Here is a 17,572-nt window from a genome sequence, read left to right as displayed (position 1 = left end):
GAATAACTTAATTATATTAAGCCTATAGTTTATATACGTAAATGCTAAATAAAATTATAAAAACAACTATAAAATAAAATTATTTTTAATTTACATTAAAATATGTTAATAATAAATTAAGTACAAAGTATTGTAATATTTCAACAATAATAGATTTAGTATTTATTCAAAATTGATACTCTAATGTCTACTTAGATTAAAATAAAATTCCGAGTTTAAAAAATGATTTTAATACTTTATTAGTATTATATTGTAATATAATGTACTTTTCTTAAAGTATAAATCCCACTAATAAATAGATAAGTGTAAATATTGACAGTTTAAACTGTGTTTAATTGTTTTTATAATGTAGCCGTAAAGTGGTTTATAAGTTACACCATGTAACCTCTCTAAACTGAGTAATTTTTTTACTTAAGTTACAGCAGTAACTAATTTGTTTTACTGCAGTAATGGTTACCTCCATGGTATGATATTGTTTAAATGAATTTGTTGAGGACAATCAAATTATTGATCAAAATGTCGAGAAACTCAACAGTTCTTTTCAGAACTATATACACATGGTGTACCGCAAACTTTAAATAAATTGCATAAACTGGTTTTGAGTACAACAATGTAGTTATTGCAGTAAAGAATTGTGGTCCCATGCTAAAGTAAACTCATCACTATCATAAACAAGTTATATTGCGTACAATTATACTGTGAGTAGTTTATTATAATTATTTATTATTTCTGTGGTTTGCATGTTATTGGTGTTTTTGATATAAAAACAATTTATATTTTTATTAGCTAAATTTATGATGCTAGATTTGTACATAAAATGCATGTTTTTATATTGAAGAATCATATAGTTGATTGGTTTTCCTAAATAAAAATGTCTTAATATTCTCAGCATAAAGTTCATAATGAACGATACACAGTAATTAATATTATTTATTACTGTCATATAATATTCACTGTACCGACTTTTCAAAGGCTTTGTGATAATAAAAAAATATTTCCGCACTTAAATCTATATTCTATAAAAAATGTTAACAAATTCAATTCATAAGTTTTAGTTTATTCAATAGTGTTTAAAATGGATAGTACGGATAACTGTATCATGTTTATTGACACTCATTAATAGAAATGATGCACAGCAAGGACGTTCATGTATTCTATTTTAATATTAACACTCCTTTATTACATACAGCATGGTCAACCTTTGGCCTCATATGAGTGGCCATATGTGCCTTTATTATAACAGTCGCGTAACAGTAACTAACCTCATAGTGATCCTATTGTAGTCATATCTGCTGGTTGCCTAGTACTACCTTGGATCAAGTTGTCCGATTACGGCTTTTCCATTACAACATAATATTGACTATGATTACATTTACACTGTTTGATACCAATGTTGGTAAAATGTTTATAAAACAAAATACAGGTCCTACTGGATGTTTGTGTTAAGCTTTGTCTATACTATCAAACCAGTTTGACAAAAAGGTGATATGCTAAATATGGTAGTGATATTACATCATCATGTCCATATATGAACACATTACCATTTTGTTGTCACATAAAGTTTGATAGTGTAGACAGGTTTTAGTCAAGGCATAATCATGCTATATTATATGAACACAGGTACATAATGGGAGTGATTAACCTCCGAGATAAAATGAAACACTTTTTTTATTACTTAATGTAGGCTAATAAAGTATATATTTGTTTTTATTTTTAGATGTAATGCAATATTATGTGTAGGTTGTTGCAATGGAAATTTACTACAGAATAGTATGTTAAACTGTAAACAAAATAAAAGATATTATTTCAAACAACTTGTACTAGTATATAATTTATTTTCATTTGTTAATTGCGTGTATCTCGGTAAGACTGTATAAAAACTGTATTAAACTGGTCAACCTTTTTCATGTTTAGAAACAAAACGTGACAAATTAGGTCAGCTTTATTTTACTAACTTATTAATTTATGAATGAATCGCCAAGACCTAAAACAGATTGTGTATTAATGCAACTCCGACGTGAGCAGTATTACACCCAATAGTTAAAAAACATTTTATCTATACAATTTTTAATCATCAAATGTAATTTTCTTTCCTTGAAAAGGCAAAATCTTGGCTGACTGTTCTTTTTGTTTTCGTTTTGCCTCCCATGATGGATGTAATTTTTCAACTGGGAGGTTCTTTTGCGGTTTCCTGTTTGACATGGTCTTTTGACCTGACATGGTCCTTTGACCTGACATGGGTGATGAGCTGGAATTTTGCTTTACAAATCTGTTCATTCCCTCTGTAAATAAAATGAAAGATTTCTGTTTATTTATTTTACACTTAAAATAAAGATAAACATTTTCAATTCTACTTGAAGAACACTATACAAAAAAATCATTTTAAGTTGCCTTAAAGATGTATTGTCCCTTGAAACACAAAAAATGACCCAAAAAAATTCTAAATTTAAATTGGTTAAATCAAAGTAATATTAAAGTTGTTCACTTTAAGGCAAAAACAAAAAGTTTGTTGATTACATTAATTTGATTAAAATCGTCATGAGCGAAAGTAAACAAAGATTTCAAACCACGAGTATACATTATGCATGATGCTAATTAGGATTGTTTACAACTCGTCGCAGTTGAAAAGGTGATCGCGAGGAAGTTTAATGATTATGCATACAGAGTAGCCAAACAAGCCGTTGCATTATGAATATGTTTTGATCGAAAACTTTGACTGGAAGTCAAAGTTATTTTTTTAACAAAAAAACATCCGTATTTCGGTTAATTTTTTTTTTTTTACTAATTTTTGATGAAAGTTAATAACTATCATGATACTTCAAAATGACCCACTTTTTTTCGAAATATTAAAAAAAAATTATTTTTTTTTGATTACTCAAAGGGACAATACATCTTTAAGCTTGGTTCCAGATGCAGGACGTAAGCTCACTACACGTCATTTGACTAATCACATTGCGATGGATCACCCAAACCAAACATTTGCTTTGTGTGATTGGTCAACTAACTTGCATTTCATCCAAGTGGAAACCAAGCTTTACTTCTAAAGCTCTGTCTACACTATCAAACTAGTTTGACCAAAAAAGTGTGATATTGCCCAAATAATGGTAGTGATATGCCCAAATATGGTAGTGATATTTCCATATATGGGCACATACAATTTTTTTGTCACATAAAGTTTTACCAGTAGACCAGGCTTAAGAATGTTACAGCCTCTACAATCAATTTATTAACACAAAAGAAAGCATGCGATGTGTCAGTTCTGACACATCCTCCTGTTGTATTTCATTCCAGCACAATTACTGATGAAAGATGAATGGGCAGTCAACATCTTCATATCCTAAAAATATTTCATATATTATGCTACATATCATTTGCATACTAAATGATTGAAATTAATGATTTCTCATACAGTACCTTTAATACTAAAATCCTTTGTCTCAAGGTCCGGTGGCAGTTCTGAGATTCCAAGAATGTTTTTCTCTGTATTCATTGGTGTAGTTGTACTATTGGGTCTATCAACAATCGCTGCTTTAGCTTCCGCTGCTCTTTTCTTAAATGCAGATCTTGTGTTTTCTTCAAGTTGTTCCCTCCTACCTCGCATACCCTTTAATCTGTTCTCTCCTTGCCTACTGTAAATAACAAAAACACCATACACAACATTTTCTTATGATCTACCATAACAAAAATAATTGGTAGTTCCCATAATTGGTAGATTAAATTTGGCATTAAGGAGATTTTCTACTTTGACCAATCACTGGGTGCCAACCAGCGTGCGTTTTGCTTTGTGGCGGTAATTGCAAGCAGATATATTGCAGTCAAATCATGTGACAAAATGTTTTTCTTTATGATTATTAAGCTAAATCATTGTTAGAAATTAGACTAGCCAATCACCACAATAAACAATCTTTAATCTTTGCTTGTGAGCATCAAACTTTTGTTTACCAGCCTTTTGTTTTGGTTTATCATCATATTGTTATTTGCATACATTTCTTGTTATAAATGTTTACCTATGCCATTATTGGCAATCCTGATTATGATCACATAACATTTATATTTAATCATGACTCCTCCGAGTTCCTTTATTCCATGTTATCAAAATATTTACCTATGCCATTATTGGCAATCCTGATTATGATCACATAACATTTATATTTAATCATGACTCCTCCGAGTTCCTTTATTCCATGTTATCAAAACATAGTAAATGCATTATTAAAGTTTTTAATGAGGTATTTATATGCTTGACCAAATACATCCCTGTACTGAAGTACTGTAAATTCTGAAATGTTGTAGCTTTTCACATTGTTATACAACCTACTGTGTTGTAGAGGTAACTTACTATAATGGTAATTACATTGTCTTTAAAAAATGTAATAATTTCTTACTTTTTTTTTACAGTTTTTCTATTTATCTTGGATGAACTTGGCTGAGGTAAAACTGCATCTGATTTGGAGTCATCCTTTTCAATATCACTGTTATCATCTGACGAGCCTCTTATAAAGAAATCTGATGCTTTACTTCCTTCAACCGACTTGTCTAATGTCCGTTTTAACTGACTTTTCTGTTGTCTTAGAATGGCTTGATCATTTGTGGCATCTTCACTGACATCAGAATCATTTGTATCATCATTACTACTATCACTGTGATCACCCTGATCATCATCATTATTATCATCACTGCCACTTTCTTTGCTATCATCCTTTACATTAGTATCATCTTTAATATCCATAGATTCAACATTAGATTTTTCAATTCCCAAATCCAAATGTGTTGGTTTCTTTTTTCTTCTTTTTTTCCTGTCAAGTTCTTTTAAATTTAAATTACTAGTCAGTATACCTTGCTCTAAAAAAAACAAGACAAAAATCATCTGTAACGTAATGTACTGAACAGAGTTGTACTTAAGTCGTACTGTAACCATGAACGATGACTTAACCTCTGACATATGACTTAACCCCTGACACAATCTATTCCATAGAAGTTACAATACAATTAAAATATGCTACAGAAATATAACCATTTAGCAATGTTACTTTACCTCTGAGTGATTTGACTCTTTCTTGTATAATTTTATGTTGAACGATTTTAGTTGTTGCTCTTTTCAATGCATCATCCTTTAATAATTAAAAATATTGATAATAAAAAAAAATGATACAAGGCAAAATTATTTAAATCTTAAAGTCTGAGTTGTTACAAAATATGAGCATGTTATTAAACATTTTGTAATCATTATTTATTGATTGATAGTATCGAAACTAATTGAGCCATAAGAATGGTTGTGTTGTTGTGTTCTTTAGGTTTAAACTCTACACAATCTTGAATAACTTTTGATGTGTTGTTTTAAAGACTTGATTAGCTAAGAATATAAATAGTTAGCCTAATTTCACCATTTATGTATTTGTTTGAAAGTAAAAGAAGGAAGGTGAAAATTGTAACATGATAAAGTATAAATAAAGTGTACAAATAATGAATGTTTATAATAAGTGCGATGGTACAAATATATTTATGAATGAAATTATTTGTATTGTACTATCGCACTAATATAAAAACATTAATCCTTTTATAACATCTAAATCTAATAGTACTATTGTAAGTGAGTGAGTGGCCGAGCGGTTAAGACAATGTAACCGTAATTACGTAGCCATACAGTAATATCGGCAGGGGTTCGAGGCTCACTCACTCCATGGTTCTGGTGGTAGAACGAGTCTTCTCGGATAAGGACTATAAACCGTAGGTCCAGTGTACACATCTAGCTCGTGTGCACTTTAAGGAACCTAGTACATCTTTCAAGACGACAATTTCAACCCCATGTGACCCACAATCGTACAATTTAAAATGTATTTAGGTGTTATATAAACAACAATATTAGTTTACTGTGATAGGACAGTAAGATCTATGTCACAACACTATTCATTAATTACCTCCTGAGATTGAATATCAAAGGATAGCTTGCCAAAGAATGCTTGCCGTGAGATATCATCTGCAACTAAATCTTTTATACACTCAAGTTCCTCAAGAAGTCGTTCTACACGTCGCAAATTTTTCCCTATTTGTTGTTCTGTACCCTTCTTTCCTCGCAATTGTTTGACCTGACGAGACATCTGTCTGATTACCTGCACTTTTACCCTCTTCACAAGTTTTCTCATTAGAACAATCTAAAAGATGAAATTAATAAGAAAGCATAATGTATGTTATTATTAATAATTGTTATTATAATTTAAGTTATCCTACTGTATATGAATTTTATTAAAAATGAATACTTTTAATTAATACTATACTAGGTTATACATTTAATTTGTTTGGGGCGTACTAATGTTACACTGTTTGATGTTTATCTACAGTATATACTGTGTGCATATTAAAGACCCCTTCCCTGCAATTTTGGACGTTTTTTGGAAAATAATACATATATATCACTTTAAAAACATTAAACCTTGTCTTAAATGTACGTTTTATGGTAAATTATGATAAAAAGTGAGAAACAATGCACTACCTAAGTAGCTCGCGGCGATCGACCTCTCGTGGACGGTCTTAGGCCTAGCCTAGTTAGGCTTCGTTTTGTAGGCCCAGCTGGTAAACATCGATAACGTACGAACATCGTACGCTAGCTATATACCTAGCCTGACGTTGTAGTTGCTGCATTAATTGTCTTTCTATTTTTGCCAGACTCTGTTGATACAAATTTGGGAAAACCCGGTATTTTCGCTGAAAAGTTAGGAGTCTTCCATTTGTTTTGGCTTCACGATCGATCGAAAAGTGGGCGAATTACAGGTGAAAAACAAAAATATCAATCCGCGCGCAATGCATTTTGGGATTTATAGCGGGCCGCTATAATTATTAGAATCGATTTATTTTTCACATTTTTAACCGTTTAAAGACGAAAAAAGTTATCGCAATAGGACCATATAGTATTATTTTTACATTAAATATAGTTTGTGATCTTAAATTAGATCTAAAAAACGTAGGGAATGGGGCTTTAAGTATAGTACTGTGTGTTTAGTTTAGATATAAATAAGTAATAATAAGGTTCGGACACAAAGTATTTGTGGGTGGGCCTGTGGCGAGGCAAATTTTGTTCACCGGCACTGGAAATGGTACTCTCTCACGTAAAAGTCATGATAAATGACACCTCTAGTGTTTGCCAGAAATGACACTCCTATGTGCGCTAGGAATTAGCAAAACGATCGTTTAATGTGAACGGGGAAGTCCCCGATAATAAGGTATTCTAGTACGGTAAACTATGAAATATAATTGTATTTTTAGTCTTTTATTTGTTAATCTGTTATTATCATCCAACATTATTTTCATGCTGATTCTTGTTTTGGAACTGACGCAAGGAAATTCAGTGCACCCCAGGGTTTCCCATTTTACTGTATAAACGCACACACACAACAACTGTATTGTGTGAGTCCACCGTATAATTTGACATTTAGTAATTCATAGTCATAGTCATAGTCATATATACTTTATTGTCCATTTAAAAAACAGAAATGTGATTTGAAAACTGGCAAAATACAAAAATATAAAATACAATTCACAAAAACACACACAAAAAGTTAAGAGGCTAAAAATTTAAAATTAGATAAAAATTATCGGTTACATTTTACCTTTGTACTCTCGAGTTATATAAGTGTATAGCATTAGGTACAAACGAGCACCTAAACCGTTTTGTTTTGGTATTAAGTGCACGTAGTCTTATGCCAGAATTCATGAGAGCAAATTGTTTGTGAAGAGGATGTGTTTCATCATCAATGATACTTTTTACTTTTTTTAACACATTTTCTTTATACAAGGATTCAACATCAGGTAAGTGCTCTCCTACTAGTCTAATTGCTCTATTTCCTATTCGATTAAGTTTAATTTTATCTTTTTTTTGTAATCGTGATTATATAACACCTAAATAAAATCCTTTCATTTGATTGGACAATTGTAGGTCACATGTAAAAGTACTTTTTTTTGTGTACGAAAAATCATTTTGAAATGCGGGACCATCCCCGCACAATGCGAGCAAGACGTTTGGTACTACTAGGCCTATATGAAATAACAAAATCAAGTATATGCCGCTTATAGACTTTTTTTATCAAAGAACAATCAATTATTGGAAAGCTCTTCCAACTAGTGTGGTCAGCGCATCAACTAAAAGTCGTTTTTGAAAGTTAATAAAATAGTATTAGGAATTATTAATTTTCAAAAACGACTTGATGATAAACGTTGGCATGATAAAGGGTTTAAAAGGCTCAGCCTACTACTACTACAAACCGCCCTTTAAACCGTAAGTGGTAAAGTAAATATAGCCGTGGTAGCCTACTATACTAGCCCTAGCAGAGTAGGTAGGCCTAATAGTTTAAAAATGCCTAGGCCTAGCCCTACTCTAGCTAGCCCCTAGGAGGCGTACTAGGCCTAGGTTAGTACAGTAGTAGTCCCCTAGCTGGCCCCTGACTGTACTAGCCTAAACTAGCCTAACTAAGCCTAGCCTAGCTAGGCTAGGCCTAGGCATAATGGCTAGTACAGTAGACAACAATTTCGTATCGTTGTTGTTAATTATTAAACGGATAATAAAAGTATAAAAATACCTCATTTTTTACTTTAGCCCTTTGCATTGTTTTGTTTTGAGAAATTTAACACTAATGTAGTAAATTTATAGCACAGAATGTTTACAGAAATTAATGTATTTTTCGATTACAACGAGCGCCGCCGACACAACAACACAACACATGTGTCACAAACACACAGCGTGTGAACTCTCAGGTCAGGTCAAGAGGCTATTCCCATGATCCATTCACACTACTAGGAGGAGGAAGGTGGGGCGAAGTTAATTTCAGAAAGTATGGCTGCGACGATGGCAGCGACGCTAGCTCCGCAGAGCAATGACGATGCGCGGAGTCGGCTGTTGGCCACCAGTGGTAGCAGTATTGAAGATATTGACCAGCTAGTAGGAATCCAACAAGAAGAATTTGATCCATTTGATGGGAACAATGATCAACCGGACGAATATGTTGATGCGAATCTGCAAGCTCCTCCCGAGAACGAGTGAGTATTATCATCTTCACCTCCTACGCTCCAATATTGTCGGGGGGTAAACTTCCAAAACAATACCACACATGGGCCTAGGTTATAATAATACCCAAGTCAACATCTTTGTTGGTGGTGTAGGCCTAATAAAGATTCCCAGTTTAGCTATAATTGTAGTTGTATTGCGTTGTGTATGTCTAATTACAATATATTATGATGCATGCTAATAAAAACAATTAACTCCAGAACATCACATGTCTGGACTGCTGCTGTGTTTATGTCTACGAACTTACTTTAAACAAGAATATATTGAATGATGTGCTTATTATAATCATGCAAGCCTTTTTTTCCCTATTTGTACTACAGCAATCTAACAATGATGCTGAGATCAAAGCGTTTATTATCTGTGGCTGCAACACGATCAGTTCCATTCCCCTAACGTCAACGAGACACTGCGCGCCATGGAGAATATGTAGTCGCAGCCATATATGATCAAAGGACTGTTACAAGTTCATATCTTGGCAAGGCAAGGCAAGCTCAGTGTCCTGTTGTTAGATTGCCTTGGTTGTACTATTAAAGCCTTTACAGGTTACCTGAACTTAATTTTAAACCTAACCATTTAAATGATTTTCAGTTAGAAATGTATGTAGTAAAATCACGATGGGCTGATTTTGAATATTAAAGTTTAAAGTCAGTAAACTAATTTATAATGAGAATATAATATTTTTGGCATGGGTGTTTTTTTCTGACTTGGATATTCTCAGTCGTTTATCAAGTATATTAATATTTCAACAATTACTGTAATTATTACAGGGTATCTTTTCTCATCGAGTTTTTAAATATTATTATAATTATACAGTATGAATTTTGAATATAAATTTTAACAAAAGAGGATAATATGATATCTTTTTTTTTTCATTATAAAGTACACTACTGTATTGTACACATTCCATTGAAGTGTCAATTATTGTGTTTTGATAAAACATGTCATTAATGCGGATATTTATTGAATAGAATTCCTCTTCCTGTTTGTAATTCACAATTTTACACAAAGAAAGTACAATACAATATTTTTTTTTACAAAATTTTAAATTTGAAAACTTTTTAAATAAAACTTCTTTAAATAATGATTTTAATGTTGTTTAAGAAACACTAATTAATAAGTGTTCTTATAAAATAATTTATTTTAATTTATCATCCAATAAAATAACATATCATGTAAAAATAATACATTTAAATATTATTTTTGTTGTTTTACTGTATATTCTATGATGGTTAATTATGATAAAAAGAGAAAAAAGAAGTTTAGATTTTGACCACTATGACACTACAAACTTTGTGGACATTGATGTTGAACAACAATAGCAAAAAAACATATTTAAATTAATGCATTAGTTGGGATTTTTACAAACACTATGATTTTGTTTTTTAAATTATTACACTTACAGCCTATTGCAGCTTAAAGATTAATTTTGAGGTCATTCTTGCCTTGAAATCAATAGTCATTATTATTCGTGCCAAAGAGAAACTAAGTCTGTATTCACTGCTGATAATGTTTGTATTAAAAGCCCTGAAGTTCTTGAAGGCCTGTAGAGCAAGATTGTATGATACAAAAATATTGTACATTTACTCTCTATTCTTAATTCTTGCCCCGAAACCTTGACTCAGAAATACCGGGATGGTGTCCGCCGGGGGATAGTTTTACCTTAGTTAAGCATAGTTAAGCTTAGTTACATTTTTTTTTTTTCACATTATTGTCTCCATCCCCGAAACCTCGACTAAGAAATACTTGAATGGTGTCCGGCGGGGGATAGTTTATTACCATTAGTTAAAGTCCTATGTAAAGCACCTAGAGGGGTCAGTGATCCATTAGGCGCTATATAAATACTGTTTATTATTATTTATTATTACAAAAGTATATAAATTGGCATGTCCCAGTACAGTTGTAGACCATCAAACGCTCCCTTTCCGATTGTATAGTAAAGGAGAGTTTGCGAATAATTATGGAAATCAATCCAATGTCTTATTTTATCATTATTAGATGGTTTATTAATTAGAGATTATTTAAATTTATTAGGTCAATCAATTGACAATAACACTGAAAACATCTATTAAAGATTCCATTCAAAATTTAATTTAAAATTGGTTTCTCAGCTTTGTGTCAATTTGTTGTTTTTGTTTTTTACTGTATGTCTCTGGCTGACTCATCCACACAGAATATTCTTTAAATCAATTTCTTGTGGAAAGAAACTACTGTAGAACTGTAATTTGTTTTAATCGTTTTTCAATAAGATGAACTCATATGTCGTTTGTGTCTTTTAAAGAAACCCCAACAGGGAATAATTTCGCCAGTGTAGCATAGCAAAAAGCTATACAAAACAGCCTTCTTGCTACACATATCTACAATTGTGTAGCAAAAATTTTGATAGAAAACTATGTTTCTCAACTCAAAAATCAGTTTGATTAGCAATATTGCTAAACAAAATTTTAAAATGAAATTTTTCCCTGCCCAATGTGTTAGCTAAGGTCATACAATCGGAATCTTAGTCATAAACATGTCTCTGAAATACTTTAAATGTTCATTAATACAGGTAGTGGCTGTATTTTCCAATCATATTTAAAATTAAAGATATAATTGTCCCCCCGAAAAAAATATTTTTTTTAATATTTTTGTTGTTGAATATGCCATTTTTATGTCACATAATAGTTATTCGCTTTGACCAAAAATTGGATCGGCATAAAATTATTTACCAGACAAATCTGAAATTTAAAGCAAAAATAGTCAAATTGTCTGTCAGACAATGGGGTTTTGATTAAATTTAATGGTTTATTTTGTCTTTATATACGTGAACTGAACTGCAAAATGACCTTTTATTTATTTATTTATTTGGAATTACACCTTTAGATCGGTGGCAAACTTAGTACAAAGCTGCATCCTTCACAATAACAATATAACACAAATGAATACAAAACAAAACAAAATATAGTAAAAGTGTATAAAATAAAATCACCTGACTAAACACAGGTTATTACGAAACACACCAACCCCCTCCCCCACCCCTTTTCAATTTACTTAATGTAGAGCAATGTAATAACATAGTTATTGAGTCATGGAATTCAGTGAATCATTTCGAAATTTCCATGCTCTTTTTAGGTATCTTTTACAAAAGTAAAAGTCTGATTTTATATCTTTATTTTTCATGATTTTGGGGGACAATGCATCTGTAATATTATATATTTCCCTTTTAAATAAATATTTAAGGATTTTTTCTGCTTAGTAGATAAGATTTTACATTTTCTTTCCCTTCCCCACTGTATTAAGTGGGAATGTAACAACTGATTATACCAATCACGATTTTAATCAAGATTTTCACTTAAATTAAATACTGCTTCACTTAAGTCAATATTAAGGATTCACTTTAGATCAGAGAAATGTTGAGTTTCCCTTTAGCCTAATTGTAAATATAGTTTACCCAATCAATACACTTAGCGCGTTATACTATATATAGTACACTGAATAAACCAAAATGAGCCATTTCTGGAGTTAGACTTACTGTTTTATTGATCTAAAATAACAATGTTTTTATTGTGATGATTAAATTATAGTTTGATTGATGTTTAGCTAATAGTGGATTTGCCCACAGCCAGTTTTATTTAAAGACCCCTTCCCTGCAATTTTGGACGTTTTTTGGAAAATAATACATATATATCACTTTAAAAACATTAAACCATGTCATTCCTTGTCTTAAATGTACGTTTTATGGTAAATTATGATAAAAAGTGAGAAACAATGCACTACCTAAGTAGCTCGCGGCGATCGACCTCTCGTGGACGGTCTTAGGCCTAGCCTAGCTAGGCTTAGTTTTGTAGGCCTAGCTGGTAAACATCGGTAACGTACGAACATCGTACGCTACCTATATACCTAGCCTGACGTTGTATAGTTGCTGCATTAATTGTCTTTCTATTTTTGCCAGACTCCGTTGATACAAATTGGGGAAAACCCGGTATTTTCGCTGAAAAGTTAGGAGTCTTCCATTTGTTTTGGCCTCACGATCGATCGAAAAGTGGGCGAATTACAGGTGAAAAACAAAAATATCCATCCGCGCGCAATGCATTTTGGGATTTATAGCGGGCCGCTATAATTATTAGAATCGACTTATTTTTCACATTTTTAACCGTTTAAAGACGAAAAAAGTTATCGCAATAGGACCATATAGTATTATTTTTACATTAAATATAGTTTGTGATCTTAAATTAGATCTAAAAAACGTAGGGAATGGGGCTTTAAGTTACCTACATATAGGTAACCAACGGTACATTTTAAAAATCTAGAAAAAATAACAGTAATTCATTTTGACAATTTGCTTGTTTTTAATGGCATTTATCACATTGATGTCGGAAGAATAGCTAAAGGATGACACACAGAAAGGTTAATTATTTAAAGTGTACATACCCTGAAGTATTATATACAGTTATTAAGGACAAGATACCTCTATTTGGAGCAAATTTATAACTGTTGTCAAAGTATATTTAATTTTGATCTTTTTTACTATAAATAGTCATTACAACTTCCTCTTTCCATAGTGACACAATTAAGGGTAGCAGTTAGCACTCTCCTGATTTACAAAGTAAAATTTGATATCATTTTTTCTAAACTTACATTTTTGTTCTGTAGATGGTATCATGGACGCCTTGATCGGGCTACCGCTGAAATGCGGCTACAGAATAGCGGCAAGATGGGTGCTTATCTGGTTCGTGAGAGTGAGAGGAAGCCCGGTTCTTATGTTCTCTCCTACCTTGGAGTGAAAGGAATTAATCATTTTAGGTAAGTTAGGATACTAAGTTTACTAATTTAATTATCATTTCTTTCATCATGGTGATTGTGATTATTTATTGATTTTTAAACACATTCAAATCATATTAGTTCACGTCAGTGAAATAAAACAGTAACTAGTGTACACATGTGAAATATATTTTGTCATGAAGGGCCATCACTAAATGTTTAACCTTAACATACTGATTAACCTTAACATACTGATTAATTGCTGCTTAGCACTGGCAGCTATTCATATTCTGCACAGCAATTTGATTTCTCGTCACGCTTTTTGCTTGTTAGGCGCAAAAAGTCATGACTTGTCTACAAAATGTTAGCCAGAGACAACCTAGAGAAAGTTTACAGCTTTCGCTCTGTGGGTGAAAACCATTTTTACAGGCGATTGTACACTGCATAGTCCGGGGGAGGTTTTTGTCATCCAATGAGAAGGCTTGCGTTTGATAGATTGTCATAGGTGGGCCATGCGTCATCAAAACTATGTCGCGCTAGATCTGTTTCCAGTACTCTCTTGTATTTTGCCATTTCTATTGATAAGATTGTAATTTTAAAAGCTGAATTTTCAAACGTAGCAAACAAATATTTTTTTTAAATGGTTTTTTTTGTTAGCAAAACACTACAGTGTTTATGTTGCATCATGGCATCACTAAAGCGTGGTTCCCACTAGCGACGCAACACAAGGATGTAACGCAACGCAAGTGAATTGACCAATCACAAGCGATGGCTTATTCGCTTGTGATTGCTAACTGTCTATAACTTCCCTTGTCATTGGTTAAAACGCTTGCGTTGCGTTTACGTCCGTGCGTTACGTTACGTTCTAGTGGGAACCAAGCTTAACAAATTAATTAATCCGATTTGGTGATAAAGTACAGTATACTGTACAGTACCTGTACTCTGTATTAGTATGATGGTACAGTACAGTAGTACCCAATCACAACAGGTAACATACATTAACAATGATCCTTATTTTTCACATGATCATACATGGCAATGTGTACTGTAAGTGTAAGAGATATTTGTCTTCATTACTATACAACTGATACTCAATCTTTAAACTGTCTACTTGATACAATGATATATCAACATTTTAATTATGTACTGGCAATATTTTAAAATCATTAATTCAGTGCAAAAGATATATGAAAGAGAATCAATTTCATTTGCATCTGTTTTTTTGTTGCTTCAAGTGTTAAATTTATGTGTTTTCAGAATTCATAAAATACCCTGTACACTCTATTGTGACCCCATCATTACATGTTTAAACCACCTGTTTCCTGACATGATAAAATCAAAATAACTAGCTTACCATTCTTATAAAACAAGCAAATCAATTTTAATATTGTAATAATTTATTATAGTAAAAAATATAATACATTTATGTTTTCTTTTGTACAATTGCATAAAATTAGACAAATTTAAAAAACCTTTAAAGATGTGTATGCAACAAAATATGATTGAATAATTATGAAATCTTCTTTTAATTAATTTTGTTTTTTGATATTTTAAGCTTTAAAATAAATGAATTTATACTGTTGTAATTTAATTCTGTAAAGGAGCACCGTGTGTTGGAGTGTAACAGTATGTTGAATTATTATTGCACTTTGTAGTTGCTATGCTGGTTTAGTCCAAGATACTAGTTAAAAATTATATAAAATAATATCTGTAGTGTAATGATAAAATTCATAACAAAACAGATATTTGTGGTTTTTCTTTAGAATATTGTCTGGGTAAAAATTAACATACTAAACTTAAATGTACTATGATGAATGTCCTTGAAATAATTATTTTAATGAATCCAATTATATATTGGTGTTTTTCACATGATATTAATTCACTCACTGACATTCATGAATTACACTAGAAAGTGAGCAGTAAATACTGTAGTTTAAATGTTTACATCATTAGTATGGAATGAAGCCTAATGATTACATGCCATAAATTATGTAGTTTCATACTCATAATCACCATGTCAAGTGATGGGATTCTGTAGCCAATTGCCAGCCTGGATGAGCTACTTCTATGGAGGCAGTGCTTGCATAATCAGTTGCCTGAGGTCCCACGCCAACCAAGTATTCACACTGGAAAAGTACAGTATTTGACTTAAAAAGGGCTGTCCCGATGGACAAACTTATAAATTCAAACATATTTAACATAACCTGAGCATTTTGAGGCTAAATAAAAAATAAGACAGCCAGAACCAGTCAGTGTACTGTATAAAATTGATATACAAATTACAAAGATTTTTTAAAACAATTTTGTTTAAAATATTGATAACACAGTTTATTTATAATGATGTTTAGTTGTAATGTTACGAACCATATACTGTAGTAAACTTCAGTAGTATTTTACCAGCCTACTGTACTGTATAGACAGATATTCGTAATGAAAAGCAGTGATAATCGAAGGCATTACAGCCGTTGTATTGATCTAGGAGTCTAATATGTTTCACACAGGCGCCAACCATTAGGCCTCAAGCTAAAAGACGTTGACACAATTCAATTTCCCATCTCTCTCTGTGGAGGTTATATGCTATTTCAGAATAAACTTCTTTAAGAAATAAAATATACTTTAAACAATTTTATTTTCTGATCTATTTTGTACTTAACTTATGATGAAGTAAAAATCCTATAAAAAAGTCCCTTTTTTAACACCCGTATTGACTTCTAACCCACATCTGTGTACAACATATTTTATCATTACATTCTTCATGCACACACAGAAGCTGATTTAATGGTTATTAGTCAGTTGTCAGTGACCAATAAACGAATAATTAATAAACAACAATTTAAGCACTATTGTATTATTATATAATAGTTAGTTATTATTTATAGTGTGGACACATTAAAGGTTGACATTCTTCTATTGAAAGCAAGGGGACAATATCAATTGACGTTTATGGTATCATAAATAATTCCTATTTGTGATAATATGGTATACTAAAATTATTGAAATGCCTCCAGTCGGCAATGACATGGTTGTATTAAAAATATATTATTAACATTTTTCGACAACTACTCTTTATTTTAAATTCACCTCTTGAATTCTCTCATTAATCATAAAGAAATGAATAATGTAACACTCTAGGAGAATAATTATGGTTTTAAAACACATTTTTGCCCTAAACAACCCCTGCGTTAAATATTGATAAAAATCATTAGCTTATTAATGACCTTGATGTACAGTATGGGCACTCAGCTGTTTTTAGCCCTTTGATCTCTTCTTTGGATGTACATGAATTATATTTAGTCTAGACTTTAATACCATTTTATCCTAATAAGCATTAATAGTATAACATTAAGTATAACAATTATCGTTTTGTTTAATAATTCTTCTAAAATTCTATGAAAATAAAAAATGGTGGATTTTAACTTTTTAAATCACAAAATTCTATTGTAAAAAAAATAGTAAATTTAAAATTAGAGTGATTGATAATCATAATGGAATTTTTTTATTTTTGTCTGTTTAAAAGATATTATTGTTTTCAAGACTGTTTTGTCTCATATTGACTATACAGTAGCTAACAAAACAGTTTAATTATAATAATATGGTCCAGTGATTTTGAGACTTGTCCAGACTTGCTTGTTTTTAAATGACTGTTCAAGCAATGTGTTTGGAATAATTTGCTTATCGCAAATTTTCATTTGTCATTGTCAATGTCACTAGTGTCGAGAGTAACTGGGCTATGCTATTCATAAAAAGCATGTTGGTGAATTTTCAATTCATTATACTGCT

The 17,572-nt window shown here is 31.5% G+C and overlaps 2 protein-coding genes across 2 annotated transcripts in view; one reads left to right on the top strand and one right to left on the bottom strand.

Annotated features, from left to right (window-relative positions):
• Positions 1–1,152: 1,152 nt before the first annotated feature.
• Positions 1,153–8,710, bottom strand: LOC140062259 (uncharacterized). Its single transcript, XM_072108391.1, has 6 exons — positions 8,571–8,710; positions 5,919–6,152; positions 5,036–5,111; positions 4,386–4,842; positions 3,415–3,629; positions 1,153–2,282 (listed from the first exon to the last, which is right to left on the bottom strand). The coding sequence occupies exons 1-6, from the start codon at positions 8,595–8,597 to the stop codon at positions 2,068–2,070; spliced, it is 1,224 nt and encodes a 407-aa protein (XP_071964492.1). The 5' UTR covers positions 8,598–8,710; the 3' UTR covers positions 1,153–2,067.
• A 99-nt stretch (positions 8,711–8,809) lies between these two features.
• LOC140062938 (ras GTPase-activating protein 1-like) overlaps positions 8,810–17,572 on the top strand; it is a 30,267-nt gene continuing 21,504 nt past the window's right edge. Inside the window, exons 1-2 of the mRNA XM_072109330.1 lie at positions 8,810–9,027; positions 13,685–13,834. Of these exons, the coding sequence (XP_071965431.1) occupies positions 8,825–9,027; positions 13,685–13,834 (353 nt within the window). The 5' untranslated portion in view covers positions 8,810–8,824. The remainder of the gene's footprint in view (positions 9,028–13,684; positions 13,835–17,572) is intronic.

This window comes from Antedon mediterranea, chromosome 11 (genome assembly GCF_964355755.1).
Source record: "Antedon mediterranea chromosome 11, ecAntMedi1.1, whole genome shotgun sequence".
NCBI classification, from domain to species: Eukaryota; Metazoa; Echinodermata; class Crinoidea; order Comatulida; family Antedonidae; genus Antedon; species Antedon mediterranea.
Note: the sequence above shows the minus strand (reverse complement) of the source record. Positions and strands in the feature narration are given on the sequence as shown.